The sequence below is a fragment of the Panthera uncia genome (assembly GCF_023721935.1).
Source record: "Panthera uncia isolate 11264 chromosome B2 unlocalized genomic scaffold, Puncia_PCG_1.0 HiC_scaffold_24, whole genome shotgun sequence".
In the NCBI taxonomy this organism is placed as follows: Eukaryota; Metazoa; Chordata; class Mammalia; order Carnivora; family Felidae; genus Panthera; species Panthera uncia.
Genome location: NW_026057580.1, coordinates 85,406,722 through 85,433,936, shown reverse-complemented (window position 1 = coordinate 85,433,936; position 27,215 = coordinate 85,406,722). Strand labels below are relative to the sequence as shown.

At 38.3% G+C, this 27,215-nt stretch overlaps 1 protein-coding gene across 1 annotated transcript in view; it reads right to left on the bottom strand.

Annotated features, from left to right (window-relative positions):
- The window catches only part of LAMA2 (laminin subunit alpha 2), a 613,971-nt gene that overhangs the window by 3,770 nt on the left and 582,986 nt on the right, over nucleotides 1-27,215 (bottom strand). The window contains exons 59-64 of the mRNA XM_049652971.1: nucleotides 20,064-20,176; nucleotides 19,561-19,750; nucleotides 17,403-17,558; nucleotides 8,743-8,896; nucleotides 6,310-6,440; nucleotides 4,168-4,390 (exon numbers count right to left, since the gene is read on the bottom strand). Of these exons, the coding sequence (XP_049508928.1) occupies nucleotides 4,168-4,390; nucleotides 6,310-6,440; nucleotides 8,743-8,896; nucleotides 17,403-17,558; nucleotides 19,561-19,750; nucleotides 20,064-20,176 (967 nt within the window). The remainder of the gene's footprint in view (nucleotides 1-4,167; nucleotides 4,391-6,309; nucleotides 6,441-8,742; nucleotides 8,897-17,402; nucleotides 17,559-19,560; nucleotides 19,751-20,063; nucleotides 20,177-27,215) is intronic.

Genomic DNA, 27,215 nt, shown 5'->3' with positions numbered 1-27,215 from the left:
AGGTGTAAGTTTACATTGTTTATTTGAGTTTTTTGTTTTGTTTTTTTTTTTTTTTTGCTTTTTGATGTAGGCCTGTATTGTTGTAAACTTCCCTCTCACAACCAACTTGTTGCATCCCAAAGATTTTGGACCATTGAGTTTTCATTTGTTACCATGTATTTTTAAAATTTTTTATTTGATTTCTTGGTTGACAAATTTATTGTTTAGTAGCATGTTATTTAATCTCCATGTATTTGTGTTTTTTCCAAATTTTTTCTTGTGGTTGATTTCTAGTTCCATTGTATTTGGGTCAGAAAAGTATGTCTGTGACCTTTTTAAATTTGTTGAGACTTGTTTTGTGGCCTAATATGTGACATACTGTGGAGAATGTTCCATGTGCACTTAAAAAAATGGTATTCTGCTGTTTTAAGATGGAATGTTCTGGATCTATCTGTTAAATGCCTCTGGTCCAGTATGTCATTCAAAGCCACCCTTTCCTTATTGATTTTGTTTAGATAATCTGTCTATTGATGAAAATGGGGTGTTAAAAAGGGGTGTTACTGTACTATTAGTTTCTTTATACTTGTTATTAGCTTTTTAAATTTTTGTTATTTGGGTGCTTCCATATTGGGTGCATAGATATTCACCACTGTTACATCATTTTGTTGGATTTTTCCCTTTATTATTATGTAGTGTCCTTTTTTGCCTCTTGTTAAAGTCTTTGTTTCAAAGTCTATTTTCCCTGATGTAAGTATTGCCACCCTGGCAATACTTTTCATGTCTATTTGCATGATAAATATTTCTCCATCCCCCACTTTCAATCTGCAGATGTCTGTTGGTCTCAAAAGAGTCTCTTGTAGGCAGAATATAGATGGGTTTTGCTTTTTTAACCATTCAGATATCCTACGTCTTTTGAATGGAGCATGTAGTCCATTTACATTCAAAGTATGTATTGATAGGCATGAATTTATTGCCATTTTGTTATTTTTTTTGTGGTTGCTTTTGTAGAGCTTCTCTGTTCCTTTCTTCTCTTGCTCTCTTCTCTCATCATAAGTTGGCTTTCCTTAGTGATACACTGGATTCCTTTCTCTTAATATTTTGCATTATCTGTTACTGGTTTTTGATTTGGGGTTACCAGTAGGTTCGTATATAACATCATCTGCCTATGGCAGTTTGTATTAAATTGATGGTCGCTTAAGTTTAAACCAATTTTTTCACCTCTCCCCGCCCCACACCCCCCAAAAAAACTACATTTTAGGTATATGGTGTCATACTTTACATCCTTTTATTTTATGAGTCCATTGACTGGTATTTTTTACAGATACACTGATTTTTGCTGCTTTCGTGCTTTTTGTCATTTTAATTACTATGTGTTTTGGTGTGGACCTCCTTGTGTTCATTTTGTTGGGGGATTTTTGTGCCTCCTGGATCTGAATTTCTGTTTCCTTCCCCAGGTTTGAGAAGTTTTCAGTTATTCAGTCTTCAAGTAAATGCTCTGCCCCCTTTTCTCTCTCTTCTTCTTCTGGGATCCCTATAACGTGAATGCCATTACTTTTGACGGAGTCACTGAGTTCTCTACGTCTATTGTCATTTTGCCTATTTTTTCCTGTCACCTGCTCAGGTTGATTACTTGCGATTACTCTGTTCTCCAGGTTGCTGATTTGTTCTTCTGCTTCCTCTAATTTGCTATTTATTCTATCTAGTGTATTCTTAATTTCAATTATTGTATTCTTCACCTCTGATTTTGTTTTTTCTCTCTTTGTTAAGGGTCTCAACATGTTCTCCACTCTTTTTTTCAAGTGCTGTATCTTTATGATAATTACTTCAAATTCTCTTTTATGGATATGACTTATTTATGTTTCACTTAGGTCTCTTGCTGTAATTTTGTCTTGTTCATTTAGGACATTTTCCTCTGTCTCCTCATTTTGTCTGTTTCTGTGTGTTAGGAAAGTCAGCTAAGTCTAATGCCCTTGAAAGTAGTGGGTAGGCACGCACTTTTAACAAGGTCGAGCTGGTCATCTGCCCTGAGAGAACATGTCTCTGCTGCTGAGACCAGGCCAATCCACAAAACACACATGAGCAAGGTGCCTAGTTTTAGCAAGGTGTGCATGCCCTCTCTGGGAGATGGGACAGAGGCCCTGTAAAACATGAGGTAGGGAGATGCAGTATTAGCGAGGTTTGAGCCCGGTTTTCTGAGGGAGGGGATCCACAGCGCCAACATCCAAGCAGGCTGGGCTGGAGGGGGTGGGGCTTGGTCTAAGCAAGTTAAGTAGGGAACAGTTCCTGCAGGTGGCTGTGTGTTTGTGCTGGGGGGCAGGGGAGGGAAATGGTGCTTTCTGGCTTCTTTATTCCTGGGGGAGCATCCCAGCAATCTCTGTCCCTCTGGGACAGTAAATAACTCCCCTCCCTTATGCCCCAGGTGTTTTTCAAACTGCCGCTGCTCTGCTGTTATCTCTGTGGGCTGTTCTTTGTGCTGTCTCTTGAAGGGTGGGGACTCAGTCTCTTACCCTTCTGGCTCTCCCAGAGAGAAGTCTGTTGATTTTTAAGGTTCCAGGCTTTAAGTCTTGCTGGCTGTAAAAGCTCACAAAATTTGGCCCCTCCTGTTTTCAAAGCCAGACGTTCCCGGAATTGCCTTCCCCATGTAGACTCCCCAGTGTGACTCTGTTTCTCTCCCCTCTGCATACCCGTGGCTCCCTCACTTCCACCAAGGGCCTGTGGTCCTTTAACTTCTCACGGAGTCTCTGCCCTTCCTACCTTCTTCCCTGTGGCCTCTTCTCTACATTTTGTTGTGGAATTTTTTCTTCCAGTCTTTTCAGTTCATTTCTGGATTATTTATAATGATAACATGTGTTATCTGGTTGTATCTGTTGGATGAGGTGAGCTTAGAGTCCTCTCTGCCATCTTTGCTGAAAGTTTTTTAAGGCCCTGTTTTAGTCAGCGGTTAGCTTGAGAGTAAATTGGAAGCCTGTTTTAAGTAAAGCTAGTGATTTTGTGCTTAGCTTCGCTAACAGCTAAACTTGTAAAGTTTCTATGGTTATGTACGCTGAAATTTGGAGACATGTAGAATTGTACATTTTAAGATAGCAAAGAGTTTGGTTTGGAATGAATGAGTTTACAACTCTGATATATTATGGAATTTTATTTAGTGAAACAAATCAATTGATCAAATATTTTACTGAATTAGGATATGGGCTTTCAATGGTGACTTTATTACTTTCTTCATTGTAAAAATACATCCCGAAAGGTTAAGTAGGTTGAAAACTCACACAAAGTATTTTCTTTGTTGAGGAGACACTCCATTCTTTCAGTAGGCCTAGTAAGTGCTAACTAGGATCCCATTTCATAGACTCTAAGTGGAGAAATACATTATCTCCTTCCAAGTATCTTGGAGGGTATCCCGATTGAAGCACAGGTAGGCCCTTTTCAAACCCAGAAGCAACTTTGGAAAAAGGAGCTCTGAATTGGTCCCCATTTCTCCTAAATCTTTCCCTCCATTAACCACTGCTGAATATATATTTTGCTTGTTTTATTAAGCAGAGGAACTTTACATGGGAACGGCAGTTTCTCTTGCCAACACGCTGAAAGACCATTCCAAGAGTCTGTGTTATTATAGTATTTAAAAAGAGGTGGTTGGGTTATTTCTCATCAAGTTGGGCACTCTTGTTTATGGGCACTTTAGGTAACTCTGTGGTTTATGTGCTCTACTTAATGTGCTGGACAGGGGTTTTGAATGCAGATTTATTGCTTAGGTTTCTTTGTAATATAAATATAAATGCTATAATAACCTAAGGGGGAAATTAGCTGTGTTTAACCCAATGATTTCCAGAACTTGAGGAAATAAGTTCCATAACAATTTATGATTCCTCTGGTATATTGATTTTCAAAAAATCAGAAAGAACACCAACTCTGACTGTTAAATGCCTCATATCTTTTATAAGCAAATTCATTTCCTCTAGCCCCCATCTCCTCATGAATGAAACTTTGGGGGCTATCATGTAAAGTTCAGCCCCATGTGGTTTATATAAGTAATATGCTCATTTTACACACTGGAAATTTCAGGTGTTATTTATGGGAGTAGATTCTAAAGCTAGGAAGTATACTTAAGCACACGTTCTTGGACATATTTATAGAAATATATAAATATTTTAAATCCACTAACAAATTCTTGCTGGGGTAGATAAGGCTCACCTGGGAATCCTCCAACAAACACGGGGTCATTTGTATCAGCTGATGTAGATGCCTGGTTGGGGCTCTGGGCTACCACCTGGTTCCCATCTACCGTCAGCTCAATGCGGTGTTTGATCTTGTTGGCTGTGACTTTATGCCATTGTCCATCACACAAATGCCCAGGGATCCCAGCATCATAGACAGCAGTGAATCGGCCGGCACCATTGTCCACATGAAACATAAGCTAGAAAATAGGAAATTGAACAGTCACAGATGGTTTCATTAGAAAGGTTTCATGATGGTTTGCATAGCAAAAATTGTTATGTCTCTAGGAAAAAGGCATCGGCTGGAATAGTTAGAAATGAACATATCTGAGACATTTTAAAAATTAAAAAAAAATCTTGACAGAAATTAAAACACAGATTTAATGACCAGGAATCACAAAATATGTTCTTTGTTTGGAGCAAGATGTGTGAGACGAGTAATAATTCTGCTTTCAGAAAATGTGATATGAGTCTAAGTGATAAAAAATAAAAAAGAACCTCATATACACAGGGACAAATTCTACCACAGATCTTTATAGAGTATGAGAGTTCTTAGTGAACCTTTATAAAATTTCTTAAAAGATGTTTAGAGTAATTCATTAATTTGATTTACAAATTCATTTTAGAGGATTATTGGTTTTGCAAAATGTAAGCTTTTGAGGTTTTAATTGTATGTATTCTTTTTTTTTCCTTCATGGATTCCATTTTATATGCAGGATTGCGAATAACATAAATTACTTTTTTGGGCAAGCTTCATGTCACAGGTGCCAGAGACTTTCAGCCAGAAGGCCAGTTAAATTCTTAACAATGCAGAACTTAGATTGGAAGTTCATGTCTAAATGAGAAAAACCTGTTTTCAGTAACATGGAACAGTCCCTGAAATTTGAGATGACAGAATTCTTTTGAAGCTGAGGAAGAAAAGAAACATATTGAAACATTGAAAACAGTCAGTCTTGCAACACGTTTGACAAGGTAAAAGAAAAGACACGGGGTTTTTAAAAAGATGAAAAACTGCAATAGGTGAAAAGTTTGTAAACTGAACAGGGATGTAAAAACAAAACAAAACCTTAAGGTTTTACTCTATTGGGTGGAGTTTGTAAGAGCAGGACTTGGTGAGAAATACACATACATTGTAATGGAACTTGATACTCTGACAAGCTGATAGTAACTGGTTAAAAGCGGGCGATGAAATGAAGCGAACTCCAACAAGATGTAGCGAACGTGCTTGAAAATCTGGCAAAGCCATAAGTTGTTGCTTGTCTGTTCCCCCTTTCCTGCCTCTGTACTCCTGGATCTTTTTGCTTTATTGCCTTTGAGGATGGTTTGAAGATAGGAGGGAGAGTCTTGAGGTCACTCTGTGGTCTTTCTTCTTGGGAGGCAGCAGCAGTATACGAGTGGACATATGAACAGGGGTGAAGCATGAGTCCTATTTAAGAGCCAGACAGAAAACTTGGGCGACTCCTTGCTTTGCCTGCCTCTCTTTACCTGCTGCCTGCAGTACAAAGTATATACACAGGTCATCTTGCGGCAGGTTGCTGTTCATAGGCAGGGAGGGACGGGAGAGGTGTTTGGAATTAGCTTATCCATTGTAAGCAAATTGGCAAAATAGATTATGTTGATATAAATTCAGTATAAATCAGTACTTTTTTGAAATGGTATCTAGATGATTTTTAAATAGAAATTGAGAAACTGATGTGTCAGTTGGCCATCTTGACTTCTGAGATGTGCCTACTGTGGTATAAGAGGCAAACACTGATTTTAGACAATCCAGGCCCCCTCCTGTTTTTCCCATTGGAATCTACAGTTTTACATACAGTGTATTCACAAAGAGGATATCAGTGTACTTTTAGCAACAAGTAAGAGCTTGAGATCTAAAACTGTTTGGCCCATTATGTGTCAACACAATTGGCTTACTGTAGAATTAGCACACTTAAAGCTTACACTGGTCTGCAGAATAAGTGTGTTGAAAACACACATTAGAGATAATCTAGATAGATGGAAAGATACAATCTAGCTTTCTCCCAACAAAGAATACAGCAAGGCTTCACAATGTAGATGTTCTACATATGAACAACAATATCATGAGGAAATCAGAAATAGGTAGACAGCTGACACTCACCTTTTCATCAATCATTTCGACACCCATTCCATCCATTTTCTGGCTGCTGATTCCTAGAAGAACTCCAGTGGTTCTAGTTGTGCGGAATTCAAATTCTACAAGAAGGTCCAATCCCACTTTGAACCCATCAACTGTAAAATGAAGATTAAAAAAAAAAATGTGGATTAGAGTTTAGGGATTGTTGATTCAAGTTTGTACAATGCAATGGTTTAGATCTCAATTCAGATATTCGTCAATTATAATAAGTTCCAGACTCTCCTATGGCCTATATTTCCACCATCGTATCATGTAACACTTTAAAGTTATTGCTTCTTTTCTTGGTTGTCTTCCCTCCTAGCATGTAAATTCTGTGAGGGCAATTTTATTACTGTGCCTACCAAGGTGTCTGGCACGCAGGGAAGTTTAATACATAGTTGTTGAATAATTAAATGGATGAACACACACGGAGATTGGCTCAAAGAATCCCATAGCAATGCATGGTTTTATTGGAAGTCTTCCTGTTGGATTAGGTCAAGCATTTCAATGATTATTCAGTAAGATTTTACTAGGCTGCTCTAAGATTACTGTTTCCATTTTTTTTTTTTTTTTAAATAAAGAAAGGAACTGTAAGCATGATTTTGAAAGAGAAGATTCTGGGACATAACTAGGTTTTTCCAGTTCATCCAAGTAAGTTTTTTGTATAATTTCCTATATTTGATTCATTGATTTAATCTTTTAGGAAGTATTTAAGACATGCCTCTTAGAAACAAAGCCATTCAATATGAACAGACCTAGAAAATATCAACTGCATGGAGTATTAGAGAAGAACTACAGAAATTTTATGCATGTCTTCTATTTATTAAGAAATAAATGCTATTTGTAATCACAGTTGCCTCCAATGAAGGGTAGTGTCTATTATGTGAAAAACGTATTGTTCTACTGAGAACCTTGATGGGTTGGAATGTGAAAAGGTGGGTTTAGAGCAGATTTTAAGAGACAAAGAAGCTGAATTGTCCTGCAAAATAAAACAAAGTGCTTGTTTTTGTCCCTGAAAGGGAGAAGTGAGAAGAAAGGCACAACATGAAACAGTTCAGCGGAAGACAGAGTGAATTGGCCAGTAAAAACCACAGTGATCAGGTGGCTGAAAAGATTTTAAGGACAAAGATGTCAAAGGTTTAATTGAAGCTGTATGTTTTACAATGATGAAACCTTCTCTAATCATCCAAGTCTTATAAAGATTGCATTACACTGTCTGTTGAAGGGATGGGAGGAGTTGTTGGAAATTGGGGAAGTGGCTAATTTTCTGGTCCAGTTTGATCCAGAATGAAAAAAAAAAGAGCCCAGGCAGAATAGCAAGTCAATAAATTAACTGCAGACGCTGAAGCTTGCCATCAAATTTGACCAAGAGATTGTTAGCCATCTGTGAATTTGAAGAAATCTTGGGGAAGGCTTTGGGTTTTCTCTGCACATGGAATGTAGGGCTCCATCATAACCGCCAATATTTTAATGTTTAACAAAACCTGTGTTTATCTGTTTTCTGCCTCAGCTATAGGTGAAGTTTCCAAATTACGCTTTGTCTGAGGGCTCTGGCCTTCCATCTCTGAAAACCTTTGTATGTGAGCATTTATCTCACCTTTTAAATCCTAGCTCAAATGTCAATTTTCCCATAAAGCTTTCCTGATTTCCCCAACCAAAATTAATGTTTCTTCTAAATATCCACAGAACCTTGCTTGTATATCTTTTGTAGTTTTAAATCATATGTACTTGACTTGTGATTTCTGAGCGCACTGAATCTTACCTATTAATAGTATATTTTTTGAAAAAAGAAACATTTACTTCTGTTCCCCATGATAACTTCTATACATTATGTGCTCATTAATTTTTTTCTAACTCTAGGACTGAACAGTCCATCTTAAAGTATGTTAAGGTCTTTTTTGTTGTTATATATTTTATATTTTTCTTTCCAAATTGTACATTTACTATCAGTGATCCAGACCTGCTCTGGAAGTGCTCATTAGTAAGGGACAGATGCCTAAAGTCAGGGAAAAGTGCCAATCGTCATCACCATCGATGAGAAATGGGTACCAGTATGTGTCTGTCATGGGTATGAGTGGAGCTCATGACATGGAGTATTAAAAGAAGTTGAAGAGAGGAAGAAAGAAAAATGCTACCTCGCCTTCAGAAAGGTAGACAGGGAAAACTGAAAAGTAGATAAATTACATGTATAAACATATGGCCCTTCTTGTAGAATTACACTTATTTTTTCTATTAAATCTTCTCACAATAAGACACATTAATCTTTAAGAGACTTTTTGTTATTACTACTATCCGTTTTTATTCCTGGTTTAAGTGTACTCATTTAGGAAATCCAGGACTTTTACTTATCCATACAAGCCAGAGGTTAATATTTGGACCTATTTAATATTCAACAGGAAGAAAATGGAAGTGCCTCACCTGCTTTGGCAAAACCTGTTCCATCAAAATATGTTCCTTTCTGAGCATTAGCAAAACACGTTCCAACGTGGAAACTGGAGGTTGGTTGTTCAAGATCCACAGGGGCCTCCGCCATCTGAAAATTCCTGATGCAGCCATCAATGCTGTAGGTCACCTAAATATTCAGGTCAGACAAAAACAAATAGCAGGTTTTAGCAGAAACTTTGCCTTTATATGGAATTCAGTAATTTGTGGGGATGCTCTGTGCTTGTAATCATCACCCAGTCTCCTTAAGACAGCCCCAAACTACCTAAATCTGTACCATCATCCCAGGCTTCACAAAATGGGCCCACAGAATCCTCTGTTGGCCTCCTCAACTAGGATATATCTAGCCTATATCTAGATTGTTCTGATATTCTAAATAGTGTACATTGTGACTCTCATGGGACCACTGGTTTGGCAGACCTATGTGCCCCATATGAATATCATAACTTTTCATTAGTTCCTTATGCTGGTTCTGGTCCAGGATGGTGATGTAGAAAGAACCTGAACTTACTACCATGGACACCAAATCTGTACCTATTGATAAAGCAATTCCTCCTTTAGAAGAATTGAGGGCCGACTGAATAGCTTCTGCACAGCAAAATGGCAACCCCTGACCCAATGAACTGCAATGGGAAGGGATAGTACTGAGGGACTGAGAGGAGATTCATGTGACCTGGGGCACAGAAAAAGAGCAACTAGTATATAAAAGGCTCAGCCCCAGAACCCTGCCAAATGGTGAGGGAGCTGCTGGAACTCTCTGGGTCAGACAGGCTAGTGAGAGCAATGGTTTATGTACTTCCTCCACCTTGATAGCATGGACCACTCCAGGGTCCAGGCACCCCAGCTGGCCTATTGCCTTGTGAGCCCCAGCCCCGTAGCTTACACCAGTGCCAGCTGTCCCAGCAAGGCAACCCCAGAATGGTGCACACTGGGACACCCCTGTTCAGTTCTCCCTACAACTCCAGCCATGACACCAAGGTGACACAGGAACAATGAATGCTGGAACACTCCAGACCCATACTACCTCAGCTCCAGATGGCATTCTGTGGCAACCCTGGCACAGAGCAGTCCAGGACCTCCTGACTGATGCCTGTTTTGGCTCCAGCAGGGGGCTCCCTGCACTGAGTGCCCCATGAACCTCCAGGCCATACATGCCTCAGTTTCAGTTATTACCAGGGTACCCCTTGCAGGGAGCACCCCAGGACGCCCCAGCCCACATCCCACTTCAGCTCTAGCCACCCCAGAAGGGCATCCTCTGCAGAAGAGTCCCCAAATACCCCAGCTTATACCCACTTCTGTCCTGCCAGGGTGCCCTCTGCATGGACGGCATTAGGAACCCCTGACTTGCACACGCTTCAGTTTTAGCTGTCCTGACAAGGCACCCTCTATGCAGAGAGCCCCAGGACCACCCCAGCACATGCCCAGTTCAGTTCCAGCCAATCTACCAGGCAAGCTCCAGTAGAGAGTGCCCTGTGACCCCCAGCCAGCCAGGAAGTCACCAGGCACACATAGCCTGCACAGGGGATGACCATACCACAAGACTGTTCCTTAAAGTTTAGGAGAAGTAGCTTTTCCACTTAATTCATAGAAACAAACACAAAATCAAGCAAAATGGAGAGACAGAGAAATATATCCCAAACAAAAGGCAAAACTTCAGAAAAAGAACTAAATGAAACAGAGATAAGCAATATGCCTAGTAAGGAGTTTAAAATAAATGATTGTAAAGATATTCACTGGACTAGAGAGAAGAGTGGAAGAATTCAGTGAAAACTTCAACAGAGAGATAGAAAATATAAAAAGGAACTAATCAAATTTGAAGAATATAACTGAAATGAAAAATGTATGAGAGGGAACAGATTACCAGATGTGGAAAAACAGATCAGTAATCTGGAAGATAATAATGGAAAGCACCCAAGCTGAACAGCAAAAAGAAAAAAAAAATAATTTTTTAAAAAGTGAGAAAGAGAGTGAGCATGTGAGAAGGGGAGGGGCAGAGGGAGAGGAGGGAAAGAATCCCAAATAGCTACAGGTTGTGAGCACAGAGCCTGATATAGGGCTTGATCTCATAAACTGTGAGATCATGACCTGAGCTGAAATCAAGAGTTGGACTTTTAACCAACTTAGACACCTAGGCACCTTAAGAAAAAAAGAATTTTTTAAAAAAAATGAGGATAGGTTAAAGGATCTTTTCGACAACATTAAGAAACAAACATTTACATTATGGGGGTGGCAAAAAACTTCCATAACCTAGAAAAGAAAATAGACTTCCACATTCTAGAAGTACAGATAGTTTCAAACAAAATGAGCCCATGGAAGTCTACACAATGACATATAATAATTAAAATGCCAAAGATTAAATATAGAGAATTTTAAAAGCAGCAAGAGACAAGCAAACAGTTATGTAAGAGGGAAATCCCATCAGGCTAGCCATTGATTTTTTAGTGAAAACTTTACAGGTTAGAAGAGAGTAGCCTCACATATTCAAAGTATTGAAAGAAAAATAAAACTCACAACCAATAATACTGTACCCAGCGAGATTATCATTCAGAAATGAAGGAGAGATAGTTTCTCAGACCAAAAAAAGTTGAAGGAGATCATCACCACTGAAGTGGCCTTATAAGAAATGTTAAAAGGACTTCTTTAAATAGGTAAGGCCATGATTAGATGTCAGAAAATAAAAAGATGTAAAATATGACAACACATACATAAAATGTGGAGAGAGGAGTGAAAATGTTTTTCAGTATGTGTTTGAATTTAAATGACCATCAGTGTAGACTGCTATATCCTTAGGATGTTATATGTGAGCCTCATGGTAACCACAACTCCAAACATTTAATAGATACAAAACAATAAAGAGAAAGAAAGCTATACATAACACTACAGAGTCATCAATCACAAGGGAGCAAAAGAATAAAGGTTCAGAGAAGAACTACAAAAACAACCAGAAAGCAATTAACAAAATAGTAGTAAGTACAAACTTATCAATAATTACATTAAACATAAATGATCTAAATGCTCCAATCAAAAGACAAAATGGTAGAATGGATTAAAAAAAGCAAGATCCATTTATCTGTTATATAAAAGTGACTCACCTCAGACCTAAAGACACAGGCTGAAAGTAAAGGGATAGTAAGAGATATTCCATGCAAATGGCAGCGAGAAAAAAAAGCCAGTGTAGCAGTACCTATATCAGACAAAAAAGACTTTAAAACAAGGAGTGTAACAGAGACAAAGGCATTAAACAATAAGGGATGAACCCAACAAAAGCTATAACAATTATAAATACGCACATAAAGTACATAAAGAAGATATTAACAGACATAAAAGGAGAAATTGACAGCCACACAATAATAGTAGGAGACTTTAACACTCCGGTTCCATCAATAAATGCATCATCTGGGATGAAAATCAATAAGGAAATAGCGTCTTTGAACGACACACTAGAGAGATGGACATAACAGATATATACAGAACATTCAATCTCAAGTTAACAGAATACACATTCTTTTTAAGCACACATAGAATATTCTCTAGGATAGATCACAGGTTAGGCCACAAAATCCGACTCAATAAATTGAAGAAGACTGACATCATATCGTGTATCTTTTCTGGTCACATGGTATGAAACTAAAAATCAGTCATAACAACAACAAAAACTGGAAAAACACAAACATGTGGATGCTAAGCAATGATATTAAACAACCAATAAGTCATTGAAGAAATAAAAAAAAATACATGGGGACATGAAAATGAAAACAGACAAGGTAAAATCAGTTCTAAAAGGGAAATTTATATTAACTTATAGGCCTACCTCAAGAAACAAGAACAATCTCAAATAAATAATCTAACTTTACACATAAAGGAACTAGAAAAGAACAGACAAAACCAAATGTGAGTAGAAGGAAGGAAATAATAAAGATCAGAGCAGAAATAAATGAAAGAGACAAAACAATAGAAAAGATCAATGAAACCAAGAACTGGTTTTTTGAAAGATAAACAAAATTGAGAAACCTTTAGCTGGATTCATCAGGGGAAAAAAAGACCCAAATAAATAAAATCAAAGATGGAAGATAACCACCACCACCACAGAAATACAAAGGATTATGAGAGACTACTATGAAAAATTATATGCCAACAAATCGGACAATCTAGAGAAATGATTCATTCCTAGAAACCTACAATCTTCCAAAACTGAATCAGGAAGAAATAGAAAGTCTGGACACAAAAATTGCTAGTTACAAAATTGAATGGGCAATCAAAAAACTACCAACAAACTAAAGTCTTAAACCAGGTGGCTTCATAGTCAAATTCTACCAAACATTTAAAGAAGAGTTAATACTTATTTCCTTTAAACTAGTCTAAAAAGTAGAAGAGGATGGAAAGCTTTCAAATACATTCTATGAGGCCAGCATTACTATGATACCTAAACTGGACAAAGATGCCACAAAATAAGAAAACTACAGGCCAATACGTCTGATGAATATAAATGCAAAAATCCTTAACAAAATATTAACAAACCACATTCCACAATATATTGAAAATGTGATCAAGTAGGACTTATTCTGGGGATGCAAAATAGTTCAATATTCAAAAATCAACAAGATACATCGCACTGAACACAATGGAGAGCAAAAATCATACAAAAATAATCTCAATAGATGCAGAAAAAACATTCGATAAAGCTCAACATCTGTTGATAAAACCATTCAACAAGGTGGCTTTAGAGGGAACATACCTCAACATAGTAAAGGCAATACGTGAAAAAGCCAGAGCTAACATTATACAGAAGGTGAAAAACTGAGAGCTTTCCTCTAAGATCCAGAACAAGATGAGGAAGTCTATTCTTGATACTTTTATTCAACATAGTACTGAAAATCCTAGCTGCAGCAATCGAGCAAGAAATAAAAGGTATTCAAATTGGTAAGGAAGAAGTTAAACGGTCACTATTTGCAAATAACATGATAATACACAGAAAAACCTTAAAGACTCCACCAAAAAACTACTAGAAGAAAGAATGAATTCAGTAAAATTGCAGGATACAAAATTAATACCCAGTAATTGATAGAATTTCTATATACTAATAACAAAGTAGCAGAAAGGGAAATTTAGAAAACAATTCCATTTACAATTGTACTGAAAAGAATAAAATCCCTAGAAATAAACTTAACCAAGGAGGTGAAAGACCTATACTCATAAAACTGTAATAATCCGATGAAAGAAATTGAAGATGACATAAATGGAAAGATATTCCATGTTCATGGATTTGAACAATTAATATTGTTACATAAATATTGTTAAAGCAATCTACAGATTCAATGCAATCCCTGTCAAAATACCAAAAGCATTTTTCACAAAACTAGGACAAATAATACTAAAATTTACTGAAATAGCCAAAGCGTTCTTAAGAAGGAAGAAGCTGGAGGTAACACAATTCTAGATTTCAAGGATACTATAAAGCCTTAATAATCAAAATTATGATACCAGCTCAAACACAGACACACAGATCAATGGAAAAAATAGAGATCCCAGAAATAAACCCACACTTATATGGTCATTTAATCTACAACAAACAAGGTAAGAATATACAATGCGGAAAAGACTTTTTTTTTTTAATTTTTTTTTTTTAACGTTTATTTTTGAGACAGAGAGAGACAGAGCATGAACGGGGGAGGGGCAGAGAGAGAGGGAGACACAGAACTGGAAGCAGGCTCCAGGCTCTGGGCCATCAGCCCAGAGCCCGACGCGGGGCTCGAACTCACTGACCGCGAGATCGTGACCTGAGCTGAAGTCGGACGCTTAACCGACTGAGCCACCCAGGCGCCCAAGACTGTTTTTTTTAACATATGGTGCTGGGAAAGCTGGACAACTACATGTAAAAGAACGACACTGGACCACTTTCTTACCACCATACACGAAAATAAACTCAAAATGGATTAAAGACCTAAACGTGGGGGGCACCTGCATGGCTCAGTTGGTTGTGTCTGACTCTTGATTTCGGTTCAGGTCATGAGTTCGAGCACCACATCCAGCTCTGTGCTGACAGTGTGGAGCCTGCCTTGGATTCTTTCTGCCCCCTCTCTCTGCCTCTTTCTCTCAAATAAATATTTAAAAAAAAAAAAAAAAAAAAGACCTAAATGTGATACGTGAAACCATAAAACTCCTAGAAGAAAACATCAGCAGTAATTCCTTTGACCCTGGCCTTAACAACATTGTTCTAGACATGTCTCCTCAAGCAGGGAAACAAAAGCAAAAATAAACTATTGGGACAACATAAAAAGTTTCTGCACAGCAAAGGAAACTATCAAGAAAACAAGGCAACCTACTGAATGGGAGAAGATATTTGCAAATGACATATCCAATGAGGGATTTACATCCAAAATGTATAAAGAACTTATACAACTCAACACCAAAAATAACCCAACTAAAAAATGGGCAGAGTATATGAATAGACATCTTCCAAAGAAGACATACAGATGGCTAACAGACACATGAAACGACGCTGAACATCATTAATCATTAGGGCAATATAAATCAAAACCAGAATGAGATATCTTCTTACATTCTCAGAAAGGCTAGCATCAAAAAGACAAGAAATAACAAGTTTCTGTGAGAATATGAAGAAAACGGAAACTTTATACACTACTGTGAACAAGGGGAATGAAAACTGATACAGCCACTGTGGAAAACAGTATGGAGGTTCCTCAAAAAAATTAAAAATAGAACTACCGTATGATTCAATAATTCCACTACTGGGTATTTACCCAAAGAAAATGAAAACACTACTTTGAAAAGATACATGTTCCTCTATGTTTAATGCAGAATGATTTACAACTGCCAAAATAAGGAAGCAAAGTAAGTATCCAAATGGACGAATGGGTAAAGAACACGGTATTTATATGCAATGGAATATTACTGAGCCATAAAATAGTGAGATCTTGCCATTTGTAACAACATGGATGGACATAGAGGGTGTTATGCCAAGTGAAGTAAGGTAGAGAAGACAAATACCATATGATTTCACTTATATGTAGAATCTAAAACACACACACGCACACACACGCATACACACACACACACACCACAACAAAACAAAACCAAAAACAAATGAATGAACAAACAAAAACCAGAAACAGACTCATAATTACAGAGAACAAGTTGATGGTTGCCAGAGGGGTGGAGGTGGGGGGATGGGCAAAATGGGTGAAGGGGAGTGGAAGGTATAGACATCCAGGTATGGAATGAGTAAGTCATGCGAATAAAAGCTATAGCATAGGGAATACAGTCCGTAGTATTGTAATAGCATTGTATAGTGACAGGTGTAGCTACACTTGCAGTGAGCACAACATAATGTATAAATTTGACGAATTACTATGTATACTTGAAACTAATGTGACATTGTGTCAACTGTATAATTAAAAAAATAACTTAATTAGTCCCTTATGTTTTTATTTCATGTTTCTATTAATAGTTTATTAGTTTAATAGTTTATTAACCTTACTATCTCTATATACATTCCGTCATAATCTAATTTTAAGTTCTATTTGAAAAGATAATTAAATTTGGCTTAGTGTTTCTTCCTTATGAAAATCTAATGGAAGCTTTGGACTCGTTCCCAAGAAAATGTACATACACTTGAAAGTTTGCATGATGCGTTTAGAATTTAGGGACTGTACACATAATTCAATCATACTCTGCTCCCTTATATTTCATCTGGTTTTAGGGACACAAGTTAATCACTCTTGTCATTTTCCAGAGACCCTCATTGTGATAGGTTTAGGTATCATATCTGATAGCTATGAAAGGAACATAATACTGATCACCCACAAGAGGAACCAAAGGCTGAGAATTAAACAATGATGATGAACAGTTGTGTTTGATGAAGAATAGCTCTGCGTTATCATGTGTTCTAATTTGAGTATAGAAATGTAACACATTTCTTTGTGATACATTCTCTAAAAACATGGATCCCCTATAGTTCTTACAATAGTGCTTTCCAAAGGAAATGAGGACACATGGTCTGACAAAAAATTATTTTGTGATTACTGACTTATAAAATTGTGAGGACTTTAAATTTGGAATCCTATACTGTACTCTATATACTGTAGTTCAGTACTGGACAACTATACTGTAAATATTGCAATCTCTCCATATTTGCAAAATCTCTAGTCCTGAAACAATGTCGTCAATATTATCTTCCTTGTTTTCCAGTGCTTTCTATATGCTTAGTACTCTTCCAAGGACTTTAAATATATTACCTCATTTATTTATTATTAATAATTAATATATATTACCTCATTTAAATATATTACCTCATTGCAATAACCTTGTTTCTTTGGTATTATTATCCTATTTTACAAAAGAGGGAACTTTGTCAAAGAAACATTAAGTAATTTGCTCCAGACCACACTAGTTAAGTAGGTACCCAAACGGGGAGAGTCTGGCTCTAGGGTCCATGTGCTGTTTTGTGGTATTATCCCTCATAGTCAAATCAGTCTAGAAAGTCTTCTGTCACTTCTCAGAAAAGATGATTTCCTGTTCACTTACAAGTGGTCATAGGTCAATATGACCTAATAATTCAACATACGTACATGACCCAGGCAGTTATTTAAGACACAAAAAAATAATTAAATCCTTACTGGACCAATTCTTCGGGTGGTATAGTTGATGGGCAGTCCGCCAACATACAGCATCCCCACAACATCCAGGATATCAGCTTTCTTGGGACTGATGGTTCTGTTGGAAGCATCATCTACATAAATAATTCCTTCTTGCTTAATTCGCATAATCCTAATCTACAAAAAGAAGAGGAGTCATTAAAGCCAATCAAGGATACATTTCAAATGTGCAGAGTGTAAGATGTAAGAACTTTCTGGCTATTCCTTAGGAAAAAGCAAAATAACTTACTGAGTGCCTAATATGTGCTAAGCCCATGAGTGAAACTGAACTCATTTTACACAATATCTCAAACTCCCTCTTTTCCATTACTACCGTCTCCAAGAGTCCAAAATCTTCCTAGATGAGTTTTAGATTAAAGACTTTTCTATAGATTGCCAAGTGAGCACATGTATCAAGAGGTACGCATGTTGTCAGGAACCTTGCAGATTAAGGGCCCCATCATGAATTAAGTGGGCTGCAAAATTCATGTCCAGTTTTAAACATGCATTAGTTTGAGCTAAGCCTGGTCTCCCCAACACAATTTCAGATATGCTACATCCCTCTGCCTAATAGGCATTTTTTGTGCAGAATTGAAGGAAGGGCAGCACATCAAGGCTGCAAGGCAGTTTCCACAGCAGCTGATTAGTTCAAAGGCAGGAGGAAGATGGAAAGCTACCTGATGCTGAAATTACAGCAGGGGGGTGAATTATCTGTTGGGGACAGAGGGAAATAAGGAGTGTCAAGATTGGCTTGGGCACAAAAAAATTTGAGTCTGAGTTCAGGAAACGGAGTGGGTGACCCTGTTGAATGCTGGAGCACAATGATGGTTTAAAATGAATTTATGTTAGGATTAGAATAATCAAAACCTCATTTTTACACTTATCTTGGTTTGGGAAACAATTTTAAAAAATCTTCAAAAATAAAATCCCTCCTTAATTTGGCTGCTTATAGTATTGAAACTTTCTTTCTTAATCCCAGATGCACTGTGGACCAACAATATGCCAGTTTTTTAAGTGTAATGTTTATTCTATTAGCCAGAGAGGAGAATTAGCCTTAATGAGAGTTCCTTCATGAAGCTCAGTATTTGCTAGTCATAAGCTCCCAAGAAAATATGAAAATTCCATTTCTTATTTCCAAGATAACGAATTGACAGACTTTGCATTTTTATTATATTTGTCTCAGGTTCTTTGGCTTGTCATCTCTCTCTCTCTCTCTCTCTCTCTCTCTCTCTCTCTCTCTATATATATATATATATATATATATATATATATGTTTATGACAAGCCAAAGTGTGTTAATATATAAAATCCAACACCTAATAATATCAAACTCTAAAAATTAAGCATTTTATTGGTCTACCTAGGGAAGCTTTACTGAATAGGCGATCACAGGTGCAGAAACAAATTCTGAGTTTTCATTTTAATAAGGCAGTATATTATCTATTTGCAGTCTTGCCAAAGAGGACAGTAAGCTGGCAAATGAGCCTTCTGTGCCCATAATAGTGCCAGTTTCTGGGTGTAAGGCCAATGTTTTAAAAGTTGTTCCAAATGACTGTCGGTGGAAATGTGGCCCTCGGGCCCTTTAAACATGATACAGCAGATTCCCAAACTCTTGGTTTTCACAGTACGGGGTGTGATGAGGAGGGGTGGTATTAGGGCTCATTTTAGTTTACCACCTTTTAAGTTTGTCAAATATTATCTCATAAAAGAGAGGCCATGTTAGCACCTTAAAACATGAAAATATAATCTCAGAATATTTATTATTCCTCTAAATTGAATACATAGAGCTTGGAGGTAAACATACTCCATTGTCCTACATTTCTCACTTACAGTAGTGAAACTGTCTTCAACTATTGGCCCTGGTGTGCAGACAGATGTTTGGGAACCACAGCTGTATAGCAATAATGGAGTCCTGTGCTACCATGATGAAGCATGTAAGTGATCAAATACACACCTACCCAGGTCTGATGACATTTCCCAGTTGTATGTGGCACTTGCTTTATTTTTAGCCTCAGCCACATTCCAGTAGCACCAGAGTCGGCATATGCCCTGGCAAAACAGCACCTGCACCAGGGGAATGCCAACGGCTGCCACTTAGTATTCCCCTCGTAGGCCACTGCCAACATCTCATGGACTATTACCTTGTGCCACTGACCATCGTTGATCTTGGTGGGGATCATGGTGTTGGTGTCACCACTTCCCAAGTCATAACTGAAGAAGGGCAATCCATTTCTCAACTGAACGGTAGCAAAATCAGCATGATTGATCCGAGCCATGTAAAAAAGCAGGCCTGATTCAGCTTCCGTTCGCACTTCAAACTCGATTGTGAGGCTGTGAAAGCACGCAAAATAAAATAAAAGTAAAAGCGTTCTTATTCTAAGCTAAAGTCGCCTCTGCTCACGGGGGGTGATTTTCACACAGGACAGTAAAACCACCTCTGAAATGAGGACTTTCCAGGTCTGCTGATTTCCTAAACTGAGCTCCTCAGGCGCAGGCAAGTATCATTCTATTCTCTATCGTACTCAGTGAATTTAAAACACTCACCTCATTAATGAATAAATGTAGTTGATTAAACTTGAATCAGGGCAGATACTCAGTATTTCCATTTGTCAGCTCTTTCTCAGTATCTCAGAATAATACATACCGGTTTTTAACTTTGGTGTCATCGAAGGCAATCGCAATGTGACTGTTTTTCGAAAGCCCAAACTGCTTGCTCCCTATCAAAAGAGCTGGTTCTGCTTCCGCAGCACAAGGACCCTGTAAAATACCCAGGAGAGAAAGAAGAGATTATGGACTCTGTTTTTGCAAAATTTGATCCCATTATCTACTTGTTTCTTCTATTTTAGCTTAATATTTCTGTATAATCTTACTGAGGTTCCTTAAGAAGAAAATTTACTAATGTCTGTTTTCTACTACATGGTAGGCAGTTACTATGAAAAGTTCAGTGAACGGGAATCTGTTTTCTTGTCCTGCACCCTTGAATCACCAAATCAATGTGCTCAAAAATATTTATTGATCAATTCATGTTTTCATTACCCTCCAAGGAAAAAAAAAATTGTTTATGTTTCTGAGAAAACTGGAATTTCCTTTTCACTTTTACCTCACTTATGAAGAGTTATATTCTTCGAAGATTGGACAGGGAAAATGACAAGCTAGCCACCAAGTTATAAGAGGAGAAAAATGTGTTCCTTCTTGCCCTCCCCATTTTCTATCTCCCACTGTATTACTTTTTCTTGAAAATTATCAGTCTACTGGAAGGTTTCCATGAATTTGGACTTTCAAGATGGTGTATCTAAACTTGCAAGTCAGGCCATTCAGGCCCTGAGCCAGTTGCTAGGCAACCCAGTACATTTTTTAATGTATCCCACCATATACCATTTCAACTGTCACTGTGCAAAGACCCACTTCTTACAGTTCTTACGAGGGAGAGCTCCGTGCAGGGCGGGCTTACTTGGATTAATGCTCTGCTGTCACCATCTTGAAATTCTTAATACTTTTTGAAAAAGGGGCCCTGCATTTTCATTTTGCTCTGGGCGCTGGAAACTATACAGCCAGTCCTGGCTGAGTGGACCGTATTTGGCCAGTGTAACCCGTAGCTCAATAGATAATCAAGGCTCCTCAAATTACTTGAGTCATAATTCCTTTCTCTGTTCTCTATTTGCACAAAATAGCTTGAAGTACAGGCTGCTTAAGAGGTCCTTTAGAACACACAGTACATGGGAAAATAGCCTGCACGCTCTCAAACAACACATCTGTTTTTAAGATCTGCACTTAATAGCTCTGGATGGGCCACTGCCCTAGTGAGCGCTGACTCAGCAGAGGTTCTCAAACAGCCCAAGGCAGGCTTTTGATGCAGAATGTTCTTCTCAAATAGAAGATGAGATGACTCATCAGCGCACAGGACATTTTTACTTGATGAGGAAAAGCCTTGCTCTCTTTTCTCTTGAGCTTCCTCAAACGGAGCACTCCGCCGCAGCAGGTAAAAGGCTTTAAGTGTTTGAAATGCTATAAAATTGGTCTTCATGGAAGTATTTCCCTTCTTGCTTCCCAGGAGATGGTCAGTTACAAAGAGCAGACTGTGGCAGAAATTCACACAGATATGCAAAAACCCAGTGGGTAGAACAGGAAAAAGCTATTTATTCACACAGCTGAATGGCCTCTCTTGGAATCAACATGTGGCCCCTTTCTGGTTACATTGCCTGTAAAAAGAGCCCAAATGGAAAGGCTCTGGTAGCTTAATGTCTCTGCCTGCAATGATGCTATTAATAGAATTGGGATCATTTATTAACCTCTCGCGAGATTTCCTACACAGAGGCCCCATGCCACAAACGTTAGTAGTCTGCAGTCCTCCCCTGAAATCTCTTAAGCGAATCCTACCTGCTGTGAGTCCATTAGGGGCAAAATCTGGCTAAAACATCTCTAACTCCTCAGCTCTGAAAACTGAGAAACTGAAAAGGTTAATGGATGCTGAGGAATTAGGGAACAATGAGTGTGGCTGTAAAGAAAATCACCAGCAGGTTATTTCTATGTTATTCTTAATCATTGTGGTCACTCGTCTAGTTGCTATACATATAAATGTCAATATAACATAACTTTAATAATATAATTTTTTAAATGACCAAAGTGGCAATTCTAAAGGTTAGGTGTTCATTGGTAGCAGCTACAGGTCACAGAGAGCTTTTGTCTTTATATATTTTGGGCATTGAGGCCCAAACACCACAATAAGTGTGCTTGCTGGTAAACTGGACAGATCTTTCCAACACTGGTCCTAAGCTGACCAGTTTTCTGTCACATACTATCAGATTTTCTAGGTGCAAACGACCATGCTTACATTATTTTAGGAAAACCTTTGACTCAAAAAGGATAGGGACTTTGTAAGAGTTCTTTTAAGAAGCATTACATGTTACAACCACTGGAAATTTAGGAAGAGTGAAGCCAGAGGGGCTCTGGCTTGACTTTTGCAACAGGCAGATTCCTCAGACTGGCCAATGTTCTAGAAGACAGTGATAATGGGTCACTCTACTACATAATCTCCAAGTAGAAAACCATATGCTAAGTTCACTGTATGTTGGGGACACACAAATCGATGTTTTCTATCATCAGTTTGCAATAGGATGGACACTATGAATACTTCTTTACTAAAACTTGTGTCACGTTCCTTTATAAAATGGCAGTTAGGAGAGGACTGAGAAATGTAGTATAGGAAAGTTTTTACACGTATGTACATTTGGAAGACAATTTTCCAGCCTGTACTCTGGGAATGTTTTTGGTGCAAGTGTAGATCTCTATAATCTCACTTGATTAAAGACAAATAGGACTGGGTCTTGTCTGCTGTGCTTCACTTTCCCCAGGGTGAGTCTGAAACCAGGCCCAACGTGGGACGTGCACGTACAGGAGGGGGCAGACCCTAGTGGTTTGACTGTGACTACTCTCCCACCCCTACTCCCTGATGCCCCTCGGAGGGTTGAGCAGTTCCTCTGGCTGCTCAAACGTCTTTTTGTTCCCTTCTAACATTATTATTATTTTTAAACGTTTTATTTATTTTTGAGAGAGAGAGAGAGAAAGAATGAGCATGAGCATAAGCAGGGGAGGAGCAGAGAGGGGAGGGGCAGAGGATCTGAACCGGGCTCTGAGCTGACAGCAGAGACTCCCATGCGGGACTTGAATTTATGAACTGTGAGATCATAACCTGAGCCTAAGGGAGAGGCTTAACTGACTGAGCCACCCAGGCACCCCTAATTCTAACATTTTAAAGGCAATATGTGAGATGGAACAAAGAGTGCCCCGTGGTTTGCACAAGAGTAAGATGCTCCTATTTTTCAACCTGCTTCCCACAGAAATCTAAGCTAAGGAGAATGGGTAAGAGAAAGGGTCCTCTAAGGAGGCAATTCTAAGGAAATTTGAAGAACGATGGTTGCAAGACAAATCTTCCTTCTCCAAGCTAATGTGAGTTTCAGGGAGGGCATCATCTTTATGGATGTGATACTTTACCTGTATTATTTTGGAAACACTTATCTTTGAAATCTATTAAAGCAACAATAATAATAAAAAAAAAAATCACAGGCTCATCAATCTTAACATGTTACAATCCTGCCACCTTGTGGGAACTCTTTAAAGTACTGCATGTGCATATGGGGAAAAATGTGATCTGGAGGACGCAGCCTGCTTGCTGGTGTCCGCTTGGCAGGAGACAAGTTGTGGGCAGACAAGACTTAAGTGAGGAGTCTAAATGTGGCGTACCTGCTGATTAGGGCAGTGGCATAGTTGGAGAGGATTCTGAAGGAAGCCATGTTTCTTAAAGCCGGGCATCGGCCAATGGACAACGCAGCAGATTAGTAACAGCGAAAACTTTTTCACCTCACAGTTACTCCATTTCAGGTCAGAATAAATCAGGGGTCATTTCCAACTGCTGTTTGTTGGCTGACATTTGGAAATGAGTTCTTGGATTCAGAGTAGCATGTGAGTGGTAGGCAAGGATTCCTCGACTTTAGATTGGTGCAGAGCAGAGATTTAAATTGCATTTATCAAAACTGGCATCTTTGTTCTTGAAAGCATCAAATGATGAATGATCATAAAAACTACATCATTTTCTCCCTTCATGAGTCAGTAATCCCTCTAACAAATGTGGGCTAGAATCACATCTGAGAAGTTGGATGTTTCTTTGTGATGCTTTTTTTTTATGGATGAATACTAAGTGGAAGATACTTTTTAACGGCACTGACTTTAATGTTCTGAAATATAAAATCCTTACTCAAGCTGTTTGAGAAAGTGAATTATGTTACTACCCAGCACATGAGATTTTTTGGTAAAGTATTGGGCATTTGCAGTAATATTTATACACTAACACCCGAAAAGAGATTTCTTGTAGTACGGATAACGTGTGTTTTCCCTTTAAAGACATACCAATATCCAACTGATTCATCATTTGGCATAGACTGTACTTAGCTTTTAAAGTTGTAGTATTAAAGCTGCTTGATAAATAGTTTTCTTTTGGTCTATTCTTTCCTTCTCTGCTCGCTTCTTTCCCCCAACACCCCAAGAGCCCTTAACAACACAGGACTCTTCACGGCTATTTATACCACTCTTCTCAGTGTTCACATTTCAAACTTCAAGTCCCACATTCCAATAAGCTTCAAGGAAAAAATACAGCCAGTCATTGTATACAAATCCACACAGGCTTGGTATAAAGACTTGGTATAAATACCATATATATCTGTAGGTGGTAATAGAAGTCTACTGTCTTATCTAACCCCACCCTCCACCATCTTCCATGAGAAATCTCCACAAATATAATATAGAATGTAGAAATGTTTTATCCAGCTCTAAATGAGCCAAAGAATGAGAGAGAAGCACAAAGGGAAGATGGGCTCCCACACTATCAAATGGGATAATACACATGTAATGCTCTCTGATCTATGTATGATGTTCTAGCATGTGTTACTGATGGGACTGACATAATCCATTTCACAGGGTAGGGCTTTCCTAGGATACTCCGAAACTTCCCTGGAGTATAGTGAACGTCATCCTCGTGATGTGAGGTGTTGGTGGGGAGGGGTGAGATGGTGTAGAGAAGAAAAAGAAAAGGGGACTGAAGATAGGGGATGGTTCCTGTTGGCTCTGCTAGAACAAATAGGGGACAGTTCCTACGTCAGGATTTAAGTTGCAAGCCTTAATTGTTAAACACGTTCTTACAATCTAACTCCTGATTAAAAAAGGAAAGAAGATGGTGAAAGTGGAAAATGAGGTGAGACTTGAGATATAAGAGAACTTCTACTGGAATCTATAATTGTTGAAACATGGAACACTCGCCCCACTTTGTTTCCTGGCACTTGCTCTCTGCCTGAAAGTGTGAAAGGGTAACTCTTCCCAGAGAAGAACGATGGAGTGTTACTATGAGCCAGGCATTGTGCTAGGTGCTTTGCATACAGTGTATAATTTATTGGCTCGGGATCCATGCAGGTAGATATCATCCTTCTTATTTTTCAATGGGTCAGCTTACATTCAGAAAGGACAAGTAACCCACCAGAGTCCACTGCATAAAAGTGGGTGGGCTATGGCGGGGAAGGGAGACGTGGCCAGTTCCCGATCACTGGAATAAGGGCCAGTTTGCTTCTTCAGTGACCCCCAAAGTGGAGGGGTTTAGGGAGACCCACTCACCACATCCCTCTTTCCCAGACGAGAAATCAACTATCTAACGGGATACTGAACAGGAATCAACGTTGAAAACCAATGCTTTCAATTTATCTTTTAAAAAGAGTTATGAAAACAAAACACAGGTAAGAATAGTTTGTTTAAATGATGAAAATCATCTCTAGTCCATAATACATCTGCTGTTAGCATCTGATATATTTCTTGCAAGGGTTTTTTTAATGAGTTTTTCTATCTTTCGATATAGATGTGATTATGCAGTATATATGGCTTTATATCCTGTTTTCCCCACTTAACACAATGTCATAAGTATGTCATCATCATTTTATGTTGTTTCAATTGAAAGATTTTATGTATTAAGACTGTGATGACATATTAACATTTGCATTTTATAGACCTGTTTTTACACTTCTGGGTACCACTAGTCATTTTGTTTGGATGGAGTTTAATGGTGTCCCCTGCCATGCTTCCAATTTTCAATCTTGAGAGCTAGTGGGTTGTGCTTGTAGCCCACATTCCGCACTTATCCAGACTGACCTCCACGCATACTTGCTCACTTTGTCATTTATATTAGTGTCCGATTTCTTAAATCTGCCTCTCTGTCTCTGTCTTTCTCCCTCCCCTTCTCCCTCTCCCTGGCCAGCAATGATGATATCTTATTCATTTTTTGCATTAGTAGGCTCTTAACAAATATTTGTTATAAATTTGTTATAAATGTCAAACTTTTAGTAACCTTTAAAAAGCAGACCTTCTTCTCCACACACACACACACACACACACACACACACAAAGAATGAGAAAGAGAGAAAGAAATCAAATTAGAAGATATATATGGTTCCATAATCTGAAACTATAAAAATACAACTCAATAGGGATAGAAATTCTAAAAAATGTAATTACCACCACACAGTATAAATAATTCTAATGTGCAAGAGAAGGGACAATAGCTGTTAGAATTTAGATATCTGGGTTTTAGTGGCAACTGTCTATAACGTGTGTGATCACAGGCCATCCTGTAAGGTCTAGGGCTTTGTTTCCCCATATGGAAATTAAGAGTCAGAATCTTTAAGGTCCCTTCCAGCTCTGATGTTCCGTGAGCCTTTGTATGCCAGCCCACAGGACTGCCATTCAACTTCTCTTTTGCTTTTGTCTTGTCTAAGTGGAATGTTCTGTTTTGGAAAAGTTAAAACATACACTGCTGAGAGAAAATGGAAATTGGAATTAGAACAGAAGGTTATAAGAAAACTTAAATGAGTTAAAATCTCTAGTCCCAGATGGGAAAGTATCTTTATTTTCAGAAAAAGGGAAAAAACGTGATCTCTGGAAACCACAGAGGGATATGCTTCAGACTCCCTAAAAAATAAAGACTGCATGGGCATTTAGAAAAGAAAGGTGAGGGGAGCCTGAGTGGCTCAGTTGATTGAGCATCCAACTCTTGATTTAGGCTCAGGTTATGGTCTCACAACCATGGGTTCAAACCCCATGTTGGGCTCTGTGCTTGCAGTGTGGAGGCTGCTTGGGATCCTCTCTCTCTCCCTCTCTCCTGCTCGTGCTCACCACCTCTCTCAAAATAAATAAATAAACTTTAAAAAAAGAAAAAAGAAAGGAAAGGAAAGGAAAGGAAAGGAAAGGAAAGGAAAGGAAAGGA